Source organism: Alosa sapidissima, chromosome 4, assembly GCF_018492685.1.
Source record: "Alosa sapidissima isolate fAloSap1 chromosome 4, fAloSap1.pri, whole genome shotgun sequence".
Lineage (NCBI taxonomy): Eukaryota > Metazoa > Chordata > Actinopteri > Clupeiformes > Clupeidae > Alosa > Alosa sapidissima.
Genome location: NC_055960.1, coordinates 12546547 through 12574422, shown reverse-complemented (window position 1 = coordinate 12574422; position 27876 = coordinate 12546547). Strand labels below are relative to the sequence as shown.

The following is a 27876-nucleotide window of genomic DNA, read 5'->3' as shown; positions in this document are numbered from 1 at the left end:
ATCATGGGGACACATATGGCACAATTTGCTAAGGATGACCAGTTACGCTTTTAACATAGACTGTAAAAGCATGTTGTGTTGGTAAAAAATGTTTAGGTTTTATGTGCGTACCTATCACAGACTTTTATTTTGAAATACGCACGCGACGCAATCTCTGGTACGTGCTCGTGGGCTCCCCTACTGGTGCGTTGACTGAGGCGGAGGGAGCATTAAGCGAGATAAGTTTCGTTTTCCCGATGTCACTGTTGTTATGACGTGGTTTCTTGGAATTTATTTCCCTTAGAGACCTGTTAGGTTAGGATATTGTTTTTCCTCCACTTTACGGCTTGGTCGTGGAAGAGGAGACGTTTATTCTCGTATGAAAACATTGATAATTTGGCTAAGCTTCAATACATATGGCGGCTCTTTGTTTTGCCATTTCTGCGGAAATGAAAATGAAAATTTAGTTAGTGACAACAAGTAACAACTGTGACTTGGTGTGACTTGGGACTTAGTGAGTTGATCTGAGTCTTATTGTTGTCAACGTTGCACGTTTCAGACGTCTAAAAGGCAACTGGAAATACCTGGTAAGTAAACATTTGGTAGTATTCATGGTGTGATTTGGAGTGCGTTCGCTGTAATATCATATTTAACAGGACCATGGTATTCTTTGACCTGGGGAAGTTTAGGTAGGGGTATAGGCAACGATTCCACGTGCCACACTGTCCCATCACTGAGCTGTCTATAATTCAGGGTAAACGTAAGCATATGTCCAGGTTTCACTATGATAGTGATCTTTACTATGCAGTAACATACAAGAGTATTTTCTTTCAACATGTGCTATACAATGTGCATCAGTCGAAGTATAGACCTGTTACGGTGTAATAAATAATGACATTTGCTGACTGCCTAGTTCTAGTAGTTTGTAGACGAACAGAAAGGATCATACAACTTTTAAAGTATCATACAACTTTTACACGTAGGGCATATTAATAATGATGTTATGATCTATATAGGCTCATGTTGTAATTTGGAATTTACATAATGGTACCATTGAAGGGTGAATACATATTGTAGTGTCAGTCAACTGTGCCCCTGCCCTTCCTGTCTGTGTCTGCAAGGAGGCATGGCCCAGTGGGAGAGGCTGCAGCAGCTGGACCCCCTGTATCGGCAGAAGGTGCATGAGCTGTATGACCGGGAAGAGTTGCCAATGGATGTGCGCCACTATCTAGCCCCCTGGATTGAGAGTCAAGAATGGTGAGTGAGTGTGTATGTGTGCCTGTGTGTACTTGTTGTTCTATCCCTGTGTGTGCATGTGTGTGGGGTTGTGTGTATGTAACTGTTTCTGTTTGTGTTTTTCAGGGATCGTGCAGCGATGGATCCACAATTGGCTGTGGTCCTCTTTCAGGTCCTCCTGGAGAATCTGGACAACCAATACAGCCGCTTTTTGCAGGAGGGGAACGGGGAGAGCTTTGTGTTGCAGTGTAGTTTCCGAAGATTCAAACAGAACTTTCAGGTCTTTCCCTATTCTTTGTCTCCCATAACATCTTCAGAGCAACCCTGTCTGTGTTTGTCAGCTACCTATATTATCCTACAGTCTTATTGTGTTAATTCAACATATATGGTAATGTATGGCAATATGTGGCCTACTTAGGGGGCAGCTGTGGCCTACTGGTTAGCGCTTTGGCCTTGTAACCGGAGGGTTGCCAGTTCGAACCCCGACCAGTAGGCACGGCTGAAGTGCCCTTGAGCAAGGCACCTAACCCCTCATTGCTTCCCAAGCGCCGCTGTTGTTGCATTCAGCTCACTGTGCCGGGATTAGTGTGTGCTTCACCTCACTGTGTGGCTAGTGGCCAATAATACAACTGTTACGAGTATACAGTATATACCAGTTATGCAAGTATAGCTCATTTTCTTCATTGCAAATTGAATTGCAGCCTTAGACTCATTATAACCATAACCCATATAGTATAAGTAAGTATATATAATCTTTTGATCCTGTGAGGGAAATTTGGTCTCTGTATTTATCTCAATCCGTGAACTAGTGAAACACACTCAGCACACAGTGAACACACAGTGAGGTGAAGCACACACTAATCCCGGCGCAGTGAGCTGCCTGCAACAACAGCGGCGCTCGGGGAGCAGTGAGGGGTTAGGTGCCTTGCTCAAGGGCACTTCAGCCGTGCCTACTGGTCGGGGTTCGAACCGGCAACCCTCCGGTTACAAGTCCGAAGCGCTTACCACGGCTGCCCCGTATGTACAGTGATGTAATGATGAAAGAGTTCAGTGTAAAATGTGTGCAAATAAGTGAGTGGTGGCTGATGTTGGGTCTGCAGCGGTACCAAGAGGAGCCGTATACTCTGGCTAAAATCATTCAGTGGTTCCTTACCAAAGAGAGAGAGATTCTACGCATGGTTGAGCTGCCTGACCAGGTCTGTGTCCATTTTAGTTATTATCTGCAGCATGACCATTTACTCTCACAAAATATCCGCATCATCACCATCATTATCATTATCGGCGTCAGCATGCATATCTTAATGCTGAACCCCATTGTTGCCCCAACCTTCACTCTCCCTCTCTCTCTCTCTCTGTCTTTCTTCCTTCTTTATTGCTATCTGTCATTGTCTCTGCCTGCCCCTCTCTCTTTGTGTCTCTTTCTCTCTCTCTCTCTCTCTCTCTCTCTCTCTCTCTCTCTCTCTCCCTTTTTCTCTCTGCCTCGTTCCCTCCACTGCTCTCCCTCTCAGGTGCAGTTGTTGCAGGTTCAGCAAGGCAACATGGAGACGGACAGCGAGCGAAACATGCAGAAGAAGGTGGAGGAAGTGCGGCACAAAGTGCAGGTGGGTGCAGGAGAGCGCAGGAGAGAAAGAGAGCTCTCATTCTACACCCTTCACCTGCGGTCATTTGAAATGGTCATTTAATGGCTGCCTCTGTGGTTGCCAGGTGATGGATCACACTGTGAAGTGTTTGGAAGAGCAGCAAGATGAGTTTGACTTCAAGTTCCAGACCCACAAAATGGAAGGTACTCCCCCACTCTGTCTCTTGGGACACAGTCTTCCTGTTCATTATGCTCTTATTTGCACTATTCTTTTTTCTCACTTTCTCTCTCTCATTCTGTTGTCTTTATTGCTTCGTGGTGCAGGACCTATTACTCCTGAAGATCAGAAGGTATTGCAAATGATGCTCAACCGTTTGGATCAGTCCCGCAGGGTATGTCACTGTTTGTGTGTGTGTGTGTTTTGCAAATTCAGGTAACTCTTTTGTGGAACCATGTTAGACTAACATAGGGTAATTCCATGGAAAATTATGTTTTTTGTAACATCCATAACGCCAATAAAATGTGATGGTATGGTATGATGTGAATGATTACATGACATTTGAGCGTTTGCTATTTTTGGCTGAAGAATGTACATGAAAAAAAATGCACAAAAAATGAATGTTATCATTCACATCATTCAAATGCCAAGGCATTTCACTGGTGTTATGGATGTGACAAAAAGTCAATTTTCCTTGGAATTGCCCCATAGCCATGTCTTAAAGATGTAATGGAAGATCGCATAGCCAGTATCTATCCAGTCATGGAACACTGTCATGTCACCAATCGTATTGACTGCAGTTGTAATTACAGTATGATGGTATGATAATATTATAGCATGTAAAAGAAACTATTCTAGTATTTAACATTATGAGAACTGTCATAACAATTACATATAATGATGTCATCACATTGGACATCAACTGTCATGGTGACTAAGGACAGTGTGTGAAATCTGCCATGACATGTTTATGACGTTGTTCAAAGTGGCAAAGCTTTTGCACATCTCTTTTTTTTTTAATTTATTGTTAGGAGGATAACCCCTTGAGATGAAACATCTCGTTTTCGAGGGGGTCCTCGGGACACAAGACAAAGACAATACAGCACATGTACATTCACACCCTCTAAAGCTCTCCCTCATCCCGCCTCGCCCACCACAACCACCATCCTTAGTGAAAACCAGACCATGTATTAAACATAATACAGTATTAAGAGGCATGACAACATTTAGCCCATACACATATGTATATACATACCAGTAAATACATACACACACACATATTTTTGGGGATAGGTGCGTTGGAGAAGACTGTGGGTCGTGAATCAGAGGTTTTAGAAGAGATCCCGTGTGTTTTATTCAAATAAATGTTTGCATGCGGAATGTTTATGACGTTATCAGCTCTATGAACTGAAGCAAGTTAGCAGCCAACTGAGAAAGGGAAGAAGTAATCGCTATTCCTTTCTCATTTAAATTCCTGTTAAAGTGCATCACTGGTCCTTTTGACTTTCCAGGAGTAAAGACTCATTGTCTTTGGGCATTGTTTTCTTCTTATGACCACAGTTTATTTTGTATTTTGGAGACATGTCTCCTTCTTCATGTTTTGTTTCAATTTGCACAAGGCTGCAACTGCAAACTGCATCTGGTCCTCATCAGGGACACAGTGAAGGGGACCTGAGACCATTTCACATAAGCTGCAATAGGTGTAGATGGAAGTAGTGACAAAATTGCCCAAGTCACTCCAAGTTGGTTGATAGTTGCATTTTTTGGTGGTGCATGTTAGCGACCTAGGTGATGTAATTAAAATCAAGAATGGTTTTAAAACTAAGACAAGTTGTTATTACACAACATGCCTTATTAATTGCATGACAGAAACATCTGCTGAATTTGCGTGTCATGTCTTGCGCAATTAGTGGCTTTCAATGTTTAAGGGCACCGTTCAAGTCCTTCCAAGTCATTCCAGTCCTGGCTTGTCATTCAGTTCAGTTCAATTAATTTACAGTAAGAAGTATTGCCATGACATTTAAAGGGAACTAGAACACAGGAATGTATCATAGAAAAATATCAAAACACAAAATCATTAACCAGAATAATTGTGATTTGTGATGCCACTATTTCGCTCTCTCTCTCTCTCTCTTTCCTGTCTGTAGTCTCTGCTGTCCAACCTGACAGATCTGCTGATCTTGATGGAGGAAGCAATGTCTTTGCTGGTGGAAGATGAGCTTGTGCAGTGGAAATGGAGACAACAGAAGTCCTACATCGGAGCCCCCGAAGACACAAGTCTGGAGAAACTTGAGCAATGGTACACACACACACACACACACACACACACACACACACACACACACACACACACACACACACATAGAGACAATGAAACAATTAAACCTTATCTGAAACACACAATGAAACATACAATGAAACAATGAGACCTCATCTCTGCTCTGCAGATGGCCAGGTAATCTTGGCAACAGTTGCTATAGCGCTCACAGGCCAAGTTACACTGACAGGTGAATTCTGGATCTGTTTCGTAACCACAGCGATCCTGGCAGGAGTCCAGAGAGTTTGCGGAAGACAAACAGTGTGAACTCAACTTCTCCTTTGGGTCCTAACAGGGCTACCACCATTGACATAGTCGTCTATCATCTTCAAAGCAGCGTCCTGTCCATAAGATGACTGATTTGAGAAAATGTGTCATATGTCATGTCATAAAATCTATTGAGTGTGCTTTTGCAAAAAAAAAAGTGAATGTGATCAAATTGATTTCATTAACACTTGCTTTGAGTAAATGCTGATTATTGAATCAGTGTGTGTGTGTGTTTGTGTGTGTGTGTGTGTGTGTCTGTGTGTGTATGTATGTGTGTGTGTGTGTGTATGTGTGTGTGTTTGTGCGTGTGTGTTTGTGTGTGTGTGTGTGTGTGTGTATGTGCATTTGTGTGTGTCTATCAGGTTCACATCTATGGCTGAGGGTATGTTCCAGATTCGAGAGTTCCTGCAGAAGCTTGAGGAGTTGTCTGGAAAAGTATCCTACGAAAAGGATCCCGTCTTATCCCAGAAGCCTTCGCTGCAACAACGGGCTGACAGCATCCTTACCACTCTGCTCAAGAGGTACAGTTTTCACATACACATACACATATATATTCACATACACATACACATATATATTCACATACACATACACATATATATTCACATACACATTCACATACAGCATATATCACCTGCTAGGGCCTCTCTAGACAGCGGTGGTTAAAATTAATGTTATAACAGCTAAATCAAGATGATTATTAAATCATCTCTTAATGTTCCATCTGTCCTGCAATGTTTGTCTAAAGGTGAGTGTGTGGTTTGCTCTGTTTTCAGTGCTTTTGTGGTGGAGACTCAGCCCTCCATACCACAGGGGAAGGGGCCTCTTGTGCTGCGCACCAATGTTCAGTTCTCTGTCAAAACCAGGTAATGGTATACGCACGCACATACACACACGCACACATGCGCGCGCACACACACACACAAACACACACACACACACCACATCTACACAGACTCTCTCACATATTCCATCTATCTTTCTATCGGACTTCATTCCTGCTCTGGCCTCACAGTTATCGCTTCAATTGCTTGCGCTTACAGAGACGTGGATTAGGCCGGAGAATACTGCCACGCCTGCAGCGTTGTCGACCAGTTATGCTTTTTCGCATACCAGTCGTTCGTCTGGTAGAGGAGGCGGGACAGGCTTTCTCGTCTCTGATGATTGGAGGTTTACACAGTTGCTGCCTGCTCAGGTCCACAACTCGTTTGAATATCATGCCAGCATGATAACTGAACCATACAAATTATACTTGGTGGTTATTTATCGCCCTCCAGGACAACTTGGGAACTTTGTGAACGAGTTGGACATTCTACTGTCTGCTATTCCAATGGATGCATGCCCATTATTAATCCTTGGCGATTTTAATATTCATTTGGATAACTCGTCTTCAATTGACTTCCTGTCCTTACTCTCCTCATTTAATATCACACGTGTCCACAGTGCTCCTACTCACAAGGCTGGTAAAGATCTTGATTTAATTCTGGTACGTAACTGTAATACAGACAACGTTTTGGTTAATCCATTACATGTATCGGATCATCACTTTATCAGATTCTCTGTGCGTCTCCTGGATAACCCAGCAGCTCCTCCTCCGATAATTTTGTTCCGGCGTAATCTCAGAAGCCTCTCAAGCGACCATTTTGCAACATTAGTAACATCTGCTTTACCTACTGTACTCCTAGCTCATTCTTGGCACTTGAGGTTAATGACGCTACAGAGACTCTCTGCTCTACACTGGCATCTTGTCTGAATGCAGCATGTCCTCTTTCCTCAAGACCTACTCGTTCTAAACCTCGCCATCCATGGCTGACGAACAGTATAGTCTCAGTACGAAAGGAACTTAGAGCTGCTGAGAGGAAATGGCGTAAATCCAGAGATGGAAATGATCTTAGTAACTACCAGTCTTTGCTGTCATCCTTTTCATCCACTGTTACACTTGCAAAAAAGGCATTCTATCAAAGCAAGATTGAGAGCGCCACTGACAGTAGAAAACTTTTTTCTACTTTCAAATCTCTTCTCAATCCTCCACCACCACCATCAACTACTTCACTGTCAGCAAATGACTTTGCAACATTTTTCACTGAAAAAGTTGCTAAAATAAGTGCTCAGTTTGATGCTTCTATAAGGAGGGCTTTGCCTTGTGTTAGTATGACCGCATCATTTGACTCTTTCTCTCCTCTTGATGAGGAAGCAGTCTCTCAATTGCTTCAGCGATGTCGTCCAACAACATGCCCATTAGATCCTGTCCCGTCCACTCTTCTACAGTCTATCTCACCCGCTGTTCTACCAGCAGTCACACATGTATTTAATGCTTCACTCAGTTCTGGAATAGTTCCTTATTCTTTTAAACAGGCTAGGGTTACACCTCTGCTAAAGAAAAGTACACTTAATCCAACTGAGGTGAAGAACTACAGACCTGTCTCCCTTCTTCCTTTCTTGTCAAAGGTTTTGGAGAAAGTGGTCTTCAAGCAAGTTTGTGACTTTCTTCATCAGAATAATCTACTAGACCCTATGCAGTCTGGTTTCAAGAGTGGTCATTCTACTGAAACTGCTCTTCTGTCTGTGATTGAAGCATTGAGAGTAGCTAAGTCCTCTGCTCAGTCATCAGTATTAATTCTACTAGATTTATCTGCAGCCTTTGATACTGTTAACCATGACATTCTCCTATCTATACTATCTGAACTGGGAATTTCTGGAAAAGCTCTTGACTGGTTTGAATCTTACCTTAAAGGGCGTTCTTTCAACGTGTCTTGGCAGGGACAGGTATCTAAGTCTCATGACCTCACCACAGGTGTGCCTCAGGGATCAGTATTAGGACCCTTGCTTTTTTCTATTTACACCACTTCCTTAGGTGATACCATTCGCTCCCATGGATTTGACTATCACTGTTATGCAGACGACACTCAACTTTACCTGTCTTTCCCACCTGATGACTCTAGTGTTTCCCACCGGATTTCTGCATGCCTTAAGGATATTTCAGCCTGGATGAAAGATCGGCACCTTCAGCTTAATCTCTCAAAAACAGAGTTTTTGGTGTTTCCAGCTAAAACAGCTATTCCCCAACAGATTAACATCCAGCTTGACTCAACTTCACTGACCCCAACTAGATCGGCACGAAACTTGGGTGTTGTAATTGATGACCGACTTAACTTCTCTGAGCATATAGCTTCTATTGCAAAATCATGTCGGTTTATGCTTTACAACATTAGGAATATCAGACCTTATCTGACACAAGATTCCACACAACTTCTTGTTCAGACCATGGTTCAGACCGTCATCTCTAAGCTGGACTATTGTAATTCACTATTAGCTGGCTTACCCGCTTGTGTAACAAGATCATTACAGCTGATTCAAAATGCTGGAGCACGCCTGGTCTTCAATCAGCCAAAGAGGACACATGTAACTCCTCTCCTAGTTACTCTCCATTGGCTCCCTATAGTAGCCAGAATTAAATTTAAATCTCTCACTTTGGCCTATAGGACACTAACTAGATCTGCTCCTAGTTATTTTAATTCAATAATCAAGCCTTACATCCCCAACCGCCCACTGCGGTCTTCTGGTGAGCGTATGTTGTGTCGACCAGTCATGAAAACTGGGTCTAATTCCAGACTCTTTTCTTCAGTGGTTCCATGTTAGTGGAATGAACTGCCCAGTGCTCTCCGTTCCTGTGGTAGTTTTGGGTCGTTTAAGAGGGGTCTAAAGACATTCCTATTTAACATATACTTAGTTGTTTAAGTGCTTATGTGTTATGGTTTATATAATGTTGTTTTATTTTAATTGGGCTGTTAATTAATTTGACATTATTGTTTATTATTGATATTCTCCTTAATGTAGTCTTAGCATGTCATTGTTTTTATATTATTGATTGAATTGACATTATTGTTTTATTATTGCCTTTCCCCTTTTTTACATTGCTTTTTATTAGGCTATTGCTTGAATTGATATTATTGTGTACTACAACTATTCTCCTTACTATATTTGACCTACATTTTAATCTGTTCCCTGTTCAATTTTAAATATTATTATGTTGTTTTGTATTTATGTGTCGCTTTGGACAAAGGCGTCTGCTAAATCCATAACCATAACCATAACCATAACCATCTTCCAACTCTACCAGGTTCCTTGTGAAGGTCCCAGAACTGAACCACTCCATGCAGGTGACAGTTACTATGGACAAGTAAGACTTACAGTTATCTATGTATGTGTCAGTCTGTATTTATCTGTCTCCATGGGTAGTCTCCAGTGAAGCTACTGGTTTTCCAATGAGGTGGCACTGCTGCCAAAAGGGTTATCTAGGGCGTTGTGTACCTCTTGGATATTCCATCATGCCATTATGTCCAAAGGTCAAGCAAGTTTAACTTGTCAGTTTGCCACTGACTTTTGTTGTTGCACACCCAATGTGATAAACACAAGGTGTAACAACCACAAGGCACAATACAACACTTTAATTATGTTGTAATGTAATGATACTCATTTTGTTTATTGTTCTTCCAAATTTGATTTATAAGTCACTTTGGACAAAAGCTTTTGCTAAATGCAGGAACTCTGATGTTCTTCATCAGTGAAATCTCTTGTTGTCATGAAGCAGTCACATGAGTGCCCCATGTTCAGAGTGGCTTTAGGGCAGTGCTAGAGCGAGCTGTTTTCACTCGTATTGTGTTCACTGTCCTGGTAAAGATACTTGTCTTCTGGAATCTTGTGATGTGTTGTTTTTCTAATTGCTGATGGGAGCCCAGGGTTGATCCACTGTGGGTCATGGCCAAATCTATGCCCAAGTCAAGTGCCATCTGACTTCCTCTTGTAGCTATAACTCTTAGGCTTATCCTTCTAAACAGAAGCGGTTTGTGGTCAAGTCAAGTCAAGTTTATTTATATAGCACATTTCATACACAAAGGTCATTCAATGTGCTTTACACAAAACCAGACAATAATAACAAATAAAAGCATAGAAGGGCAATATAGTCAAAGAATAGTTAAAAGGTAAAGATCATAATAAAAAGAAAACATTGGTGGTGGTAGAATTTTGTCACACTAAAATACTTTCATCACACCAGCCAAGCAGTAGAGAGTGTCTATGAATGCAAATGTGTTTGTGCAGTACCTTGCGAAATTTGCTTGTTTTGCAAATATTTGTTTATTGATGATGTGTGAGTTTGGATACACTCAGCTGTTTGTTTGTGTTTATTTCAGGGATGCTCCTCAGGTGAAAGGGTAAGTGAGACTCTGCTGTCCTCTACTTTACTCTAGCTATACTACACTGAACTATACTCCAACAACCACACCAACATGTCCCTGCGTATTGTGGGCCATGAGGTACATAGTGCAGCAGATATAATAATATTTGACTTAATATTATCCTCTGGAATCAGATTTTTAGGCTTTTTTAAAAAATGTTCAATGTATTGGAAATGTTGTGTATTACATAGAGGCTGTGGTGTTGTAGGCTAGCAGTACAGTGATAAGGAAGTGAAAGTGCAGATGCAGAGGCAGTGTGACGGAGGGGAAAGGCGAGGAGTGACAACAGTGCAGAAAGATTTCACAGGTTATCACAGGACACACGTGTGCAAATTGGCCATTTTTCCGGAGTATAAAATAAAGATGGGGGAAAAGTAAAAAAAAGTGTTCAAATCCACTTAAAATAAAACAAGGGCTGGTCAGATGTAACAAGAGAGAAAGAGCGCATGCTGTAATTGATGCAAATGAGGGGCGCACTCTTTCTGTCTGAATGACACATCAAGTCACAAACACATCCATCACTGATTGCAACCTATTGTGGTATCTGTACACCTGACAACCTGGTATTTTCAAACTGCCCTTGAATGAGCCTTTGTACCAATCATACTCATCTGATGAGCCTTTCTCCATGTCTTGTGGGTGTGTAGGTACCGGAAGTTCAATGTGTTGGGCACGGCGACCAAGGCCCTGAACATGACAGAGAGCATGCAGGGAGGCATGGTGGCCGACTTCAGACACCTGGTGAGCAGTGTTGGGCAAGTTACTGAAAAGTAGTAATTAGTTACAGTTACTAGTTACTTCTTTCAAAAGTAATTGAATTACCTTACCAAATACTGTATATCAAAAGTAATTAGTTACTAGAGAAAGTAACTTTTGCATTACTTTTAAGTCTGTTTTTAAAATGTCAATATGAACAGTACTGAACAGTCACACACACAATAAACCTAATTTTTAGACCCATTTATTGTAGTTTCAACGGGCCTTCAAATCAATAGCCTTGTGCATGAGTTCTCAAACTTTTTCCGACCACTAAACATCCTATAATGCATGAAGGCTTCCCTGACCTTGTTTTGCGCCACCCTCACCATCTAGGTGGTTTGATAGATATGTACAGTACTGCCTACTGCTTGCTTGCCTTCTACTACTACTATTACTAGTAGTAGTATGCATGGTGGTGCACTGACACTGAATTCTGCAATATAGTAATAAGTTGTTATTGGGGGCCAAGCAGCGAAGCTGCGAAGGCACCCATTGTGTTTCTACGTTTTCCTATTATTATTATTATTCCGTCATGGAAGTCTATGGCAGCCCATAGAACCGTCTGGTAAAAAGTTGTAAAATTTGGCACACAAATTAGGCACCGTCCCATGATTCATTTCACCAAGTTTCAAGTTGGCACCTCGAGCACTCTAGCGCCACCAACAGGCCAAAGTTGGACGTGCGTTCGTACAAGTAACTTTTGGCTCGATTGTCAAATATGAGGTATCGTTGGAATCCTTGGACCAAGCCGGGTTCAACGCACCCTATAACGTCATTTTCCGCTATGATGGATTTTCCGCCATATTGGATTTAATCAAAAACACCTAAAAGTTTTCACAGGTCACAAAGTTTGTCCGATTGACACCAAACTTGACACACATAATCTTTAGTCCAAGCCTCAAAAAAGTTATCCTATTTTGTCTTCAAATCTAAAACCGTTCGCCCGTAACAGCCAATCATAATTGGCGGCGAAGCCACCAAACAGGAAGTGAAGTGATATCTCAGCAAAGCTTTCACGTATCAAAACCAAACTCGGTACTAGTGTTGTCACGATACCAAAATTATGACTTCGATACAATACCTGCCATAAATATCACGATGCTCGATACTGAAACGATACTACGACGAAATCCTAAGATATCTGGAAAAGAAAGGACTCATACCTCCTCCAAGTGTATTGAGTCATTTGTGTTGAATTCGGTGCACTTTTGTAGTGTGCAGGTCAATTCTAAATTCTAAACTTCCTACATAATTATTATTTTTATAGTCAGTAAAATAGTAGGCCTACTTTGTGTGATTAAGTCCTTTATTTTTTGTTATAGTTCATTTACATTGTGTTGTGTTTTGCCAATAAAGTAGCTTTAAATAGCCAAACTAGGCTAGATCAAGGTCAGTGTTGAAATTACTGCATGCAAATCACTGAATGCTATGCCGAGGGGCCTAATCTTTAGGCCATCTGATGTATATTGTACAGTATAGGCTTCCCTAGGCCTTCCCGTGTTCATGGGATTTCTTTGACAGTTGCAAAGGGAAAAATGTGAGGATAGTCTTCTTTGCGCCCAGTGTACAAGTACGACGTTCCAACCGCTCAGGTCTTCGTCAGATAGGCCTACACCATTACCTGTTGCAATATGTCTGTGTGCATTCCTACATTAGCCTACGTCTATTTCTTTGATAACATGATTTGCTACCACGTAACAATAACCCGCTATTATTATTAGGACTCAACACGCTTTGGTGGTATTATATGCTGTGGGCTTAAGGGGCCGTTTATACGAGAACGATTGCGAAGGAAGACGACAAAATATTTTATCATAAGTGCCTTTCGTTTACACGGCGACCCCGCCATCGGGGCTTGAAGACGCAAAAATCTGAAGACTCCTTCCAGAGTGTAGAGTTTTGAAGACGACCCGGGTTGTGTCTCCGTCTAAACGGCTAAACCAAAGATCCTTGATTACCTCTCTGGCTAAACTGTCAAATTAGAATGTCTGCGCGTGACGTACTGGGGTTCTATCACACCACCACCCAGCGGTCTGGAATGCATATCCAATCGAATATCACATACTCTTGCGTCTTCATATAAACCAAGATTTCCCCCTGAGAATGCTCGTCTAAACGCAAATAAAAACATGAAGACGAGACACCACTTCTGCGTCTTCTCTTTTCATCGTCACTGTATAAACGTAGCCTTAATTAGCGCATTTCGGGTAGCCTATCCATCTGGGCAATACTTATTGAACAAGTTGCAGTCTACATGCCATGACAAATATTTCCAGTAGTACTGACCGAACATGAAATAGATTGTTTACAAGTTATGGTAATGTTATTCTGGCGTGAACATTGCGCTTTCATCACGTTAGCACCCTATGATTACAGCTCGTTATGTCTCGTCAAAATGATTACAGCTTGTTATGTCTCGTCAAAATTCATTGATGAAGGAAGGTTCGCTTTATCCCAGAGAACCATACTCGTTTCACTTAGGCTAGACTAAAACAGAAGAGAAGGACTTGGCACTAACCATGTAGTCGTGTTTTCTAAAGCATATTCGTTAACCTGTCGTTCTTTAAACAAAAATGTTGGGATATGTCTGCGAGGTGTTTAGCCAAGTTCCATGCGTAGCCTACTGCTTTTAAATGACTTTGAAACATATTTCACAAACGGGCCTCTGTGTACCTGATGGCTTGCCTTCACTATTCGTGATGTATCCGAAATAGTTGCAGATTTCACTTCACCTTTTGTTTTATCCACAAGGCCGAGGACGGTCGGCAAAGAACTACTGTATGTTGACGTTGGCTGCGCACTCACTCACTCAGAGCTGCCTGCTTGACACGCCCACTTGCCTAGATGCGTGCAAGGAGCAGTGAGAGCAGCAGTTCACGCAGACACAGAACGTTAATTTTAATAAAGTATCAATTCTAAAAACGGCGGAAATCGTATCATTTTTTTGCGTGAAGGCATCGTGATACCTTTTTAGTATCGATACACCGTGCAACACTACTCGGTACATGGGGTCAGGACCAAATAAGGAGGGGGCTCAATAAATATAATGACTTTTGACCTATAAGTGGCGCTATAAATAGCAAATCTACCTTTTGGCCTGAGTCTTTTGACCACTAGGGGGGCGCTAGAGATACAAGAAATTAGCTCGTATCTCAGTAACACCTTTACGTATCAAAACCAAACTTGGTATATGGACTCGGGACCCGATCCTGAGGACGCACAATACATTTGGTGTACTTTGACCACTAGGGGCGCTATAATTAGGAAGACTTTCTCGTATTGACACCAAACTTGGTACAATGATTCGTGAACACATCCTAAGGACCCACAATACATTTGGTGACGTTTGACCACTAGGGGCGGTATGATTAGCACTTTCACCTATCGCAACCAAACTTGGTATGTGGAGTCATAACCCCATATTAAGACTGCACAATTATTTTGGTGACCTTTGACCACTAGGGGTGCTATAATTATCAACACTTTCACCGATTTAAACCAAACTTGGTATGTGGAGTCATGACCCCATATTAAAGGAGAATTCCGGTGTGATATTGACCTAAAGTGTATTGAAACATGATACCGAGTGTGAACGTATGTCTCATAGCCCATCTCGGCTTGTCCCCTGCACTCCAAAATCTGGCGCTAGTTAGCCGATGCTACCAACAGCTTTTTCAATAGTGGTGCTTCGGTATCGGGCTAGCCATGCAAATAAATCACTGTTTTACACCCATTTACGAGGCTCAATGTATCTCCACACTTCATTGGTAGACTTCCGAGGGCCCTGACATTTAAAACGAGACATTGAGAACTTTGAAAAAGCACTGGTAGTTTACTTACAAGACGATTTATACAGACAGTATCTTCACGAAGTTTAGCGTTTGCAGCCATCTTGAATTTAGTCACGATAAGTCGAGCGACGAGTAAGAATGAACAGGTATGATAAGGGATCAGATTCCAAAAATAATTCAGTGGAAATGCATGGATTCCAGTTGCTGCTACTGGAAGAAACTGGAATCCATGCATTTCCACTGAATTGAGCTTGGGGTTTTAGCTCAGTGGTTAGAGCGCTCGACTCCCATGCCGGTGTGTTGGCGGGTTCGAGGGCCGTGAGCGGCGGACGAAACGACCTCTGTTACACTGGAACATCTGAAGGCATATTAATAACAGCAACAAAAAGTTGTAGTATTATTAATGAAACACCCCCATTATCGAAACCCGTCTGACCAGCCACCCCTTTATCCCCCGGACAGATTTGTCGACGGGGAATGTCACTCTTAACCTGACCCTAGCCAAATGAATTTCGCTCCGCCTAGCTCCACTCATCCATCTGGAACTGATCCATTAAAGTGTTGCTTCAGAAGGCTGGGCCTAATCAAAAAATGCTTGCATATGATTGAATAAGCCACTTGTCCGTCATTTATTGACGTGCTACTTCAACCACTCACATCGAAGCCAACCCGTGACGCTAATAACAGTCTCACAGTCGCTTCTACGCTATGTCACATCTATGAAACTCCCGCCCTGCGTCCTGATTGGCTGAACCATAAAGTCGGTTGCAGAAATCACTCTCAATGGAAGAGGTCCCGGATGGATGTGAGTGAAGCTAGGCGGAGCTAAGCGAAATGAAATTCATCTGGCTAGGGTCAGGTTATGTCACTCTTGCCTGTCCTCAAAACTTGAGAGCCCTGGATTAGGCATAGGCTACTTGTTCTGAGCAAGTGTTGTCAATGAACAGGCTGTGAAACTGTTGGCTAAGTTACAGACAGTCATGAACAACTGATGCTAATTATCTGGGAAACATTCTCTAGCAGCAGTCACGTTGTCATTGTTTGTGTCAAACAAGTTGTGGATTTGTTGTAACATTAAAAGATGACTTACTCTGTGCTGAAATCATGAACTGATGCTTGAAGCTTCAAGGTGAACGGAACTTGGAAGAAGTAGGTAACAGGTTCACGTTCAACAATCCCAGGATACGCGTTTTTCATTGGTTGTTGCGTTAAATCTTACCCAGATACAAAAGTGCTATTTTATGATTGGCTATTGTGTAGCCCCCCTCGTTATTTTTGATTGGCTGATAAGTGGCACTCTCAACTCCAGGGGAGAGGCGCTTGATTCCTGCCGGGAGCGGCGCGGCCAGAGACATTTTGGGCGCAGCGGCAGCATATTAAATATATAAATAGTTTTTCTGCGTGAGAAATACAATGTGTTGCGGGAGAGCGTGACAAAAGACTGAAATGAGTGACGGTCACGCTCAATGCGTGACACTTGAGAGCCCTGCAGGCCTATTGGTGTTGTGGCGTGGCTATGTTGTAAGAATGAGAAATTGATATAACGAGGCTTTTGCGCAATAAGCGAAAAAGAGCAGAGATAAAAACAATGCGCTTTTACTGTAGTGGAGCTTACGAGATGGAAACGAGAGGGGAAAAGGCTTTTAAGATGCCCATTTAAATTGTAGCCTAAGGCACTCTTGTTTTAGCATAAATACGAAATAAGGAGGAATGTGAGGAGGCTCCTATTAACTGTAAAGAATGCATCTGCAATCTAAACAGTGCTCCAGAGTGCGACCAATTTGGTAGCATTTGCGACCTAATTTTTCAAAAGTGCGACTAAAAAAAATCGTTCGCACTGGTGCGACCAGCTATTCGAGAGAGGAAAAGGTGTCCGCATTGAAACTCTACCTTTGGTTCAATAACAGACACATATTTGGACAATATCGTGGTTTAAACAAATCACAGATGGTGAAGGGCGGGACCTCCCATCTGATTGGCCGTGGTCCAGTGCCTGTGTGTAAATTTGAAAATGCGTGTGCTGCAGAGAGAGAGGTCAGAGACCCGTCAGATAAACAGATTGGATGCAGTTGCATCACAGTGTGGTCACATAGGCCGAGATAAATGTCCCCTCTCTCCACTGCCTTTCGGCGGCTGACAGCAGCAAACCGATCAGACGAGCCCGAGATGATGATCAAGTTTATCGTTGCCTACGATAGGCCTAGTGAAACTTCCCTTAACCAAGTTCAGTCCGAAATAATTATTTACCAGAAAAATAATTTGAACGTAAACCGACGTACAGGAATGCCACTTGCGCCAAATTTATAAGAGGCATTGCAGATGAAAAGACGTCTTAAAATTGCGAACAATGCATACAAGGCCTTCCCGAACGACAGAGATACAGATATCGCCGAAAAGGAGTGCGTCATTGACCGCAGTTACATGCAGGGAGTAACCCGGTTTTCAACAGCAATATTCGTTTTGCGCGCGAGTTGTGTAAACTCATTCTGATGGCATCAATCAATTTAATCCGGTATTTGGCGCAAACCGAATATCGCTGCTACATTTAAAGCCCGAATATTCCCTGCATGTATCACTGTGGTCATTGTGTAAGGTGAATTGAATGGATACATTTAGATCGAGCATGGCAAGTCATTGCAATAGCCTATAATAATAGGCCTACCATTTCGTTACTGCATTAACCATAGTGATGTTCTTATTGAAAATTTAAAAATACTAAAATAAGTAAATTGCATTGTGGGGCTGTCAAATGATTATTGCAATCATCATTGCAAAATCACATAAAAATCCCCCAGGCTACTTGGAACATCTCTTTAAATATTGCTCAAATACATTTCTATGGAAGATGCTAGCCTGGCGAGCTGGTTTAGCCAAGGCCTAAAGATCATGAAGGATAATATGTAAGACATTGAGCCATGAGATGTGCAGTTTGAAGCCCTTAAAAGACACTGTTAATTTACTCACTGTTATTTTTATTTAATTCATCTTGAGATGTTTTAAGTTTAAATTTCAGCTCAGTGGAGCACTTCATTAAGTTACTTTTCTTGTAGAATTGTAAATCATAAGTCATAGGACAATCTATATAGGACAGTAATTAAGGAAAAAAAGTGAAACTGCTGCGGTGTTAAATGCGATGTGGTTGAAAATTTGGGTGCACCTAACTTTTGTGCTGGTGCACCTAAGAAAAAAAGTTAGGCGCACCAGTGCAAAAAGTTAGTCTGGAGCCCTGCTAAACATGAAATACAATCGCTGGAAACACAGCTAAGGTCAGGAGACGTTAGATCAGAAGCAGCAAATGTGCATCTGTCATCTTGTCTGCAGTCCTTCATTCAAGATCAACAGAGTAACGCAAGTAACAAACTCTTTGAAATTTCAGTAATTGTAATTGCGTTACTTGATTTACAAAAATACTTTGTTACATGCTCGTTACCACTAAAAGTACTGGAATTACAGTAACGTGTTACTTTGTAACGCATTACTCCCAACACTGCTGGTGAGTGACGCGGCTGATCCTGGTCTGTCTGTGTATCTGAGAGGTGGTATGGGAGACATGAGGAAGTGGACAGAGAAATGGGCCTGCTGGCTCTCACTCAAAAGTCAGTGGAAAAACAACACTAACATAAAAAAAACAAGCCAAGTCGTCCAAGGCGAAAGAGTTTTTTTAATATCTGCAGATCATGCACTAAAAACACCACATGCAATACAGAATACTTCTTAATTGGACTTCTCTATTGTACCTCTATTGGACTTCACCTTTGCTTTCAGCACTTTTATATAGTTTGCATCAAATTCTTCAGTCCATTCAAAAACATGAGGAAATGTTAACCTGTGTGTGTGTGTGTCTGTGTGTGTGTGTCTGTGTGTGTGTGTTTGTGTGTGTGTGTTTGTGTGTATGTCTTGTGTTGCAGACGCTCAAGGAGCAGAAGGTGGGAGCAGGAGGGAAAGGCATCAGTGATGTGAGTTTGCATCAGAGATACAAACGGTCATGCCTCTTCATTCTCCATTTTCAGGGTCACAATTTATACTACGGTGCTGTCGGTGCCTTTTAACAACACTTCTGGGGTAGGTTAGAGTAGGGTAGGCTAGGACAGGACAATGGGACACAGTGAATAAGAATGAGCAACAGCCGAAGACTGTATAAAATAGGCAACAGCACATGAATGCTCTTCTGTGATTTATCCATCAACACTAAGGAATAGAATAGAATAGGATATTTGTAAGTAAAAAGCCTTTATTGACCTTGGCTATCAATTCAAATCATGCCAACATGTTTCAGATGACCTTCCTCAGGGCAACACCCAGGCAGCGCTCCTGGTGAAACTCGTTTGTGAATAGAATAGGTCTTTATTGTCATTGGCACAGGAACAACGAAATGAAAAGTGTTCTCCAGTCAGTACATCATTCATTAAGTATAAAAATTTAAGTTCTAGTGTTACTTACAAAAATAAATAGAAACATACAACAGCATACATAAACACACACAGTCATACACACCCAGTTATTGCATAAAAACAGTATGAACATACAGTCATAGCATAAAAAACAGTATGAACATACAACATCTACAGACATCCATACTTTCTGTCATTGCATTGATCCATTTTGTAGAGCAAGGGACTTGGGGAGAGCCGGTACTGAGGCTTAGGGCCGTGGATGTGTGGTGGCACACTCTGACCCTCTGTCTGCGGTCAGAGAGGAAGCTATTTATTCACATGCAGGTGGAGTGTGAAAGCCTCAGGTCCCCCAGTTTGACCATTAGCTTGTGAGGGAGGATGGTGTTGAATGCAGAGCTATAATCCACAAAGAGCATCCGCACATAGCTCCCCTGCTGCTCCGGGTGTGATAGTGCAGTATGTGGTGCTATGGCGTCCTCTGTGGATCGGTTCGCTCTGTAGGCAAACTGGTGGGGGTCAAGGCTGCAGGGCAGGGCTGCTGTGATGTGACTACGGACCAGTTTCTCAAAGCACTTCATCACCACTGGGGTGAGTGCCACTGGCCGGTAGTCGTTAAGGGCGTACTGACACTATGCCATCCGTACCGTACCTGAGTACGCTTGAACCCCAAAGTCTGGTTCATTCGACCACACTCCGTACCGTACCTGAGTACGCTTGAACCCCAAAGTCTGGTTCATTCGACCACACTCCGTACCGTACCTGAGTACGCTTGAACCCCAAAGTCTGGTTCATTCGACCACACTCCGTACCGTACCTGAGTACGCTTGAACCCCAAAGTCTGGTTCATTCGACCACACTCCGTACCGTACCTGGGCTCGGTACACTTCCATGCTTGGGTCCGCTTGAGTAGGTGGACTCGGACACAGTACAGTTGGGCTTATGATCACGCCTATGCAAATAATTCAGTGGAAATGCATGGATTCCAGTTTCTTCCAGTAGCAGCAACTGGAATCCATGCATTTCCAAGGAATTATTTTTGGAATCTGATCCCTTATCATACCCGTTCATTCTTACTCGTCGCTCGACTTATCGTGACTAAATTCAAGATGGCTGCAAATGCTAAACTTCGTGAAGATACTGTCTGTATAAATCGTCTTGTAAGTAAACTACCAGTGCTTTTTCAAAGTTCTCAATGTCTCGTTTTAAATGTCAGGGCCCTCGGAAGTCTACCAATGAAGTGTGGAGATACATTGAGCCTCGTAAATGGTGTAAAACAGTGATTTATTTGCATGGCTAGCCCGATGCCGAAGCACCACCATTGAAAAAGCTGTTGGCAGCATCGGCTAACTAGCGCCAGATTTTGGAGTGCAGGGGACAAGCCGAGATGGGCTATGAGACATACGTTCACACTCGGTATCATGTTTCAACACACTTTAGGTCAATATCACACCGGAATTCTCCTTTAACAGCGCAATAGTTTTTTAGTTTCGTACCAAAACACCCTCATAAGCACACCCTCATGAACACATGCAAGAATGATTTCATCATTTTTAAAATGATTTTGTGTGTGTGTGTGTGTGTGTGTGTGTGTGCCTACAGCTCTCTCTAAGTGTCACAGAGGAGCTCCACATCATAAACTTTGAGACAGAGTTTAACCATAATGGCCTGTCGGTTAAGCTAGAGGTGAGTTATCCATTTCTAATCTTTTTTGACAAACTCATGGTGGAGTTTCAACAGTCATGACATACCCCTACTACTCTAGCTGTGCTCTAGTTTCAACATGACATACCCCTACTACTCTAGCTGTGCTCTAGTTTCAACATGACATACCCCTACTACTCTAGCTGTGCTCTAGTTTCAACATGACATACCCCTACTACTCTAGCTGTGCTCTTGCCACAGTATCCTTCAGCTTTCTCTCACTGCTGTACTAATTGCTGTTCTCTCTGTTTGTGTCTCTCTCTGTCTCTCTCTCTCTCTCGGTCAGACCTCCACCCTTCCGGTTGTTGTGATCTCGAACTCCAGTCAACAGCAGAGTGCCTGGGCTTCTGTGCTGTGGTTCAACATGCTGTGTTCTGACCATAAGGTGTGTTTCTTTGTGTTTGTGTGTGTGTGTGTGTGTGTGTGTGTATGTGTGTGTGTGTGTGTTGCACACATTTGTTTGCGTTGTATATGTATTCAGTAGTCATTGTTGCTACACTTACACCTACAGTCTGTGTGTGTGTGTGTGTGTGTGTGTGTGTGTGTGTGTATATCAAATGATGTCTGGAGTCATTCTTGATGCATTCTACCACCTGAGTCCTTTCACACTTTTTTGCCCTATCTAATGTGTCTCTGTCTGTGTGTATGTGTGCGTGTTTGTGTGTGTGTGTGTGTATGTGTAGAATGTGCTGTTTTTTGCAAACACAACGCCAGCCCCTTGGGCCAAGGTAGGGGAGATGCTGAGTTGGCAGTTTCTGTCGGCCGCTGGAAGAGGCCTAGACACGAATCAGCAGGACATGATCGCTCAAAAACTGTTTGGTAGGGAGCTTTTGTCAGACATTATATTTATTACAGGGAATATTTTATATTATAGTATTGCTGTTGTTGTTATAATTTCCAGTAATGAAAATGAATGAATAACCCAATAGTATTAGTGAACAGTAGACCAACATGCGACTTGGATAATGTATCCTACAGAAAAACTTTAGGAATAAGACAGAATGCTTGAGAATGTGTGTGTGTGTGTGTGTGTGTCTGATGGACTAGTTTGGTTGTCATTCCACAGGAAAGCAACAGAGCTACGACGCCTGCACCATCTCCTGGGCCAGGTTTAGCAAGGTGAGTGTGTGTGTGCATGTGCGTGTGTGTGTGTGTGCGTGTGTGTGGGCATGTGGGTGTTTTTGTGCACATTTGTTTGAGTTTCTGATGTTATAAATGTGTGTGTGTGTGTGTGTGTGTGTGTGTGTGTGTGTGTTTAAAGGAAAATGTCCCAGAGAACAGCTTCTCTTTGTGGGTGTGGTTGGACGGCATCCTTTCCCTGGTAAAGACCTATCTGGCTGATGTCTGGAAAGATGGGTACGCAGTAACGAGTGCACGGCACTCTTATGTGTTTTGAACTTTTTCAGTTTGCATTCATCATCATTTAGAACATAGCATATCAAGAACATATCACTTAGAACATAACATATCAAGAACATATCATTAACAACATAGCATATCAAGAACCTATCATTTAGAACATGGCATACCAAGAACATATCATTTACAACATAGCACATCAAGAACATATCATTTAGAACATGGCATACCAAGAACATATCATTTACAATGTAGCACATCAAGAACATATTATTTAGAACATGGCATATCAAGAACATATCATTTAGAACATAGCATATCAAGAACATATCACTTAGAACACAACATATCAAGAACATATCATTAACAACATAGCATATCAAGAACATATCATTTAGAACATGGCATATCAAGAACATATCATTTACAACATAGCATATCAAGAACATATCATTTAGAACATGGCATACCAAGAACATATCATTTACAACATAGCATATCAAGAACATATCATTTAGAACATGGCATATCAAGAACATATCATTTTGATGATGTGTTATATTCATAGCTAGCACTGTGTGCTTGTTTGTATAAGTTTGTCCTTGGCGTTGTGTTTGGCAGGTCTCTACTGTGTGCAGAAATAAAAGGTGTGTTTATTAGGCTGGAAGCGGTGTTCTATTTATTTAATAGTGTTTATGTAGCTGGTGAAAAGGTCCATATAATAGTGTACTGACTTTAATATAATGACTGCAATAATATAGTAACTGCAGTAATCTAAAAGAGTCACAACTGTATTAATGTACATATAATAGTATATTAACTGCAGTAATATAAGTCTGATAGTATAATGTAGTGTAGGTGTGTAATGTTGTACTGTGTGGTGCTTGTGTGTGCAGCTCAGTGATTGGGTTCATCAGTAAGGGCAGGGAGAAGACCCTTCTGAAGAAGAGGATGGACGGCACCTTCCTGCTGAGATTCAGCGAGAGTATAAAAGATGGAGGAGTCACGTTCAGCTGGGTTGAGACCGACTTGCAGGGTAGAGACCCACACACACACACACACACACACACACACACACACACACACACAATTGAGCTTGTTGTGTTAAGTTATGTGATCTTGTTTCCTCTTCCTGTAGGTAACAGAAATGTGCGGAGTGTTCAACCTTTCACCAAGACCGATATGAGTCAGATCCCATTCGTTGAGATCATCCGAAACTTCCAGATCCTGGAGGCAGGGAACATTCCAGAAAACCCACTGCGCTACCTTTACCCTGACATACCCAAAGACAGAGCATTTGAGAAATATTACACAGAAAAGGGCGGAGGTGAGGACCTGTATATGACTCTCCAATCATTATATAAATATTATTCAAATCTGCCTTTCCATGTCTGTAAGAAACATGTTCTGTTTTCCTTATACAGAGGACAGTCCATACATCAAATACATCAAGACCAAGTTAATGTTTGTGTCCAAAGAGTAAGTATGTTGCTCTGTGTTTGTCTAATTAGATTTGCTGTATTGTGTGTGTGTGTGTGTGTGTGTGTGTGTGTGTGTGTGTGTGTGTGCTGTGTGTAAACCTGTGTGTGTGTGTGCATGTGTGTGTGTGTAAGCAGATCCATGTGTATGTATGTATGTATGTATGTATGTATGTATGTATGTATAGGAAAGAAGGGGATTCATTTAGTCAACATTAAACCCTCACTTTACACCAGTCATAACATCTCCCAATGTATATGACCTCGATGTAGAAAAAGCCAACTTGGCTACCAGCGGCAGTGCAAAGTTGTGCCACGCTTGTGTTCTGTCTATGCTCTCCTGCAGCGACACTAGAGTTAGTAACTCTACAATGTAATTGGTAGGAGCGGGACTGAGGGCAAACAGCCAATGAACAGTCTGTGTTTGCAGCACTGCGATGAGGTCACAGGTAAGTTTGAACTTCTATGAACCAATCCCGTTCAACCCACCCATTCACTGATGGGATGCCCCCCAAACTGTAGGTGCTGGAGACCTGTAGATGGGGTGCAGGTCATCTTTTCATTATTCTCCCCCCTCCGCTTCTGTCTTTTCATTCTACTGTCCAATCACACTGGCTCTATTGTGGCATGCTTGACCGGGACTGGATTGGGCCGTCTTTTAACCTGCATGCTGGATTGTGTGTTGAAACAACGTGCTGATATTCCAAGCATGTAAAAAGGGGGTATGGGGGGTGGGGGGTTGGTCTGTGTTGGACGTATGGGTCAGTGGGCCAATCAAGGCCCTCCTCAATAGGCCTCAATAGGAGAAAGGTGCTACCAATGACTGTATTAGCATGCACATAATAGTGAAGCCATTGGTAGGAACTAAATCCAAGGAAGGAAGGCAGTGCTTTAACCAAATTCGGCCAATTCTGGGCAGAGCTGGATTATGTTCTGTTTACTCCATATGCTTTAAAAAGCACTTACTGAGCAAAATCTGGCTCCAATTTGACCAATATGGCAGATCAATTTTGATTTCATTTTTCTTTTATAATGTAAAGAGGGGGAAGCTTTAGGTGTCTGTATCATTATTCCAACCATCACCCTCCTCAGTATGTGCAGTTCTAATATGCTACTAACCATCATGCTAGGGGCTAATAAACCAGAAGGACCTGTTAGTACCAACGACTGTCGGGCTAAACGCCCCCTGCTGTTCAGGAGAGGGATTTACTCTGGGCTGAATAATGACTGTGAATCACCCTTGGATACTAACAGTAACACTCCATTGCACCCCCTACCTGATTCTTACTATCCTGGATAAGTTGATCTCTGCATGCATCCTTAAGTTAGCGTAAGTGAGATGCCCACTATGAGATGTCTTTATCTCTTGTAATGCTGAAATACTGAAAGGAACTATCCCAAAGCAGTGATCCGATTTGCCTCACTAATATCTATACTTTCCCTGATTACTTGATTTTTTTTCTAAAACATACAATGTTTATCAGATTGTGTTGTTGAGGGTAATATATAAATCAGTTAATATGATGATGCTAGAAGTTGATTTCTGCTGTGGTTCATGTAGATAAGAGGTAGGAGCCTAGTTCTGTTTTCTGGACCAGACATTCCCATTGCTCCAGATGAGCTCTGGACCTCACACCTGACTATCGACTGTCTCTCTCTCCCCAGCTCCAGATGATCCTCTGGCAGACTCCATGGACAAGTTCTTAAACTGTGACGGGGAAACACCTTTGCTGAGTGGTGGTGTGTCAGACATGGATGAAGACCTGTTTCAGAAGTTTCTCAATGACCCAAATATGCTGGATGGGATGAATATGCCGGAAACTAGCCTCCCAGATCTCATCCTTAGCCAACTAGAATAAACCTGCATAGCATAGCGCCTTGTTTTAGCCAAACATGCACCTTTTTTTAGCCAAACATGCACCTTTTTTTATTTGTTTTCATCCCCTCAGAGTCCCCTCATGATATCTGACATGGACATTGTCAAATGTATTGCCAACCTTAAATAATTATCAGTGGAGAGGAATATGTTGGCATGCACTCCTTAGCTGTAGTGACAGCAAAACAGTGTGCATTGGCAATTCTATCCCATTTTATTTGTATTGATTGAGGAATTGCTAGTAGTAACTAGTCCCAATAAGGCACTTTACTGACATAAGTATGACTATAAGAAGCACTTACCACAAGGTACAAACAATGGCTCAATTCAGAATCTCCTAGGACCAGTTTCTCATACATAGATTAACTTAATCATTGCAATCTTTTTCTCAAAGGAGATCTTCATTGAAGTTCTTTTTTAGTTCATGTATAGGAAACCAGCCTCTAGAGTCTTATTTTTTCCTCACAATCTGACTACTTTGTTATTCATTGACAGCTCATTCATATTTACCAAATTAATATAATTTTTCTTTTTTTTTTTTGTAGTGTAGTTCTCACCAGCTAAACGTTATATGTTTGGTATTTCTTGGTTGTTATTCCTACAATTTCATTTGCATTCATTGTGGTCTGCGTCCGTATGGATTCATTCTAGTGTAACGCTTGTGTTTTGATCATCATATATAAAATGTGATTGAAAGAGAATGGTATATTAAAACAAACTACTAGCTTGGTGTCAATAGGCCAAAGGTTTATGTTCTGACTTCAGAGAGTGAAAGTCCTACCACATATTTATTTTAACCATTCACTAAACCAGTTAATCCTTACCAGTGCAACTCTTTAGCCAGGTATATCAGCTCCTTGGCAATGTCACCTGTATTAAGTACACAGACAGAAGGAATACGTGGCAGGACCTTTACTTTTTGATGCCAGGATGTTCACACATGTTCAATTAGTGAGCATTTAGTAATCCCGTGTAAGATGTGAACAATAGGCAGACCAAGTCCTGAGATGGAATTGGATCAATTACAATTACTCTTTTGATCACCCCTCTAGAACTCGTTGCCAGCTAGGATGACTAAGATTCTTTCTGCCAAGACTATTCAGATTTTAGTCCCTGTGAAAATTAGAGTCAATCATTTTCACTGTGCATGCAAACACTAAGGACATCGAAATGTGACGATATTACAACACACATAATGGTCATGCTTACACTCAATCAGAGCTGCCATAGTAAGAAGTTTTGAAAATACAACTTCTGGGAAGAAACGTTTTAGTGGTTGTGTACAGTATTGACTTTATGAGAATGAGATATGAAGTCCATCATGAATTTAGCTTCTGCTGATTTGTAATCTCGCTTTGACATATTGCATTTTGGCACCTGTATTACTATGTCTGACTTGAATATCTTTTCAGTGCATACTAGCAAATCTAAAAGTCTTGTGCTTTTTGTGGGCTAGGTTAAAAAATGTGAAATGGAAAAGTTTGAAGCTTTTGATACTCGACCAGTTTCCCCAATATGACTGGAAAACAGTAATCTTTTAATTGGCAAAATAATACGATGTCTTAACCATGCACTTTTTAAAGAAAATAAATGACCATATTTGTAGTGCTATGTATTTTAAGATGCAATGCCGACTTAAATGGTACAATTTGTTTTTTTATTCTTTGGTTAAATGACTGGACACAAGCTACTATGATGTTGAAGCTTGTAAGTGCACTGATTTTTCCTTGTATTCCCCAATGCAGTGCACACCATAACTGTGTGTGACTTGGACAAAAGGCCAAACATAAGAACATGTATTCTCTTCTTTATGTAAATAAAGTCTCCCATGTAGAATTCTTCAGCATTGTGGGGAATTCTTGCAAAGAGAATAGTACAGATGATACCACGCAATCACAAAAAGAC

General features: G+C 41.8%; 1 protein-coding gene across 8 annotated transcripts; it reads left to right on the top strand.

The window, feature by feature from the left end:
- The first annotated feature begins 209 nt into the window (after positions 1–209).
- On the top strand, positions 210–27807 carry stat2 (signal transducer and activator of transcription 2). Of its 8 annotated transcripts, none has more exons than XR_006031193.1 (25): positions 211–566; positions 1101–1236; positions 1342–1495; positions 2316–2411; positions 2724–2816; positions 2920–2998; positions 3119–3186; positions 4940–5091; positions 5739–5897; positions 6153–6242; positions 9497–9556; positions 10569–10589; positions 11261–11354; positions 19072–19119; positions 21157–21240; positions 21545–21643; positions 21942–22077; positions 22325–22377; positions 22520–22614; positions 23514–23653; positions 23756–23944; positions 24042–24096; positions 24480–24544; positions 25761–26632; positions 26697–27807. XR_006031193.1 is itself a non-coding variant. In XM_042088933.1 (25 exons), the coding sequence occupies exons 3-25, from the start codon at positions 1106–1108 to the stop codon at positions 25952–25954; spliced, it is 2355 nt and encodes a 784-aa protein (XP_041944867.1). In that variant the 5' UTR covers positions 211–566; positions 669–739; positions 1104–1105; the 3' UTR covers positions 25955–27807. The 8 variants fall into 8 exon arrangements, 7 of the variants coding, with proteins under 7 accessions (XP_041944869.1, XP_041944867.1, XP_041944865.1 ...); XM_042088933.1 differs by adding an exon at positions 669–739 and having other exon boundaries at positions 1104–1236; positions 25761–27807; XM_042088931.1 differs by adding an exon at positions 669–739 and having other exon boundaries at positions 25761–27807.
- Positions 27808–27876: the final 69 nt, after the last annotated feature.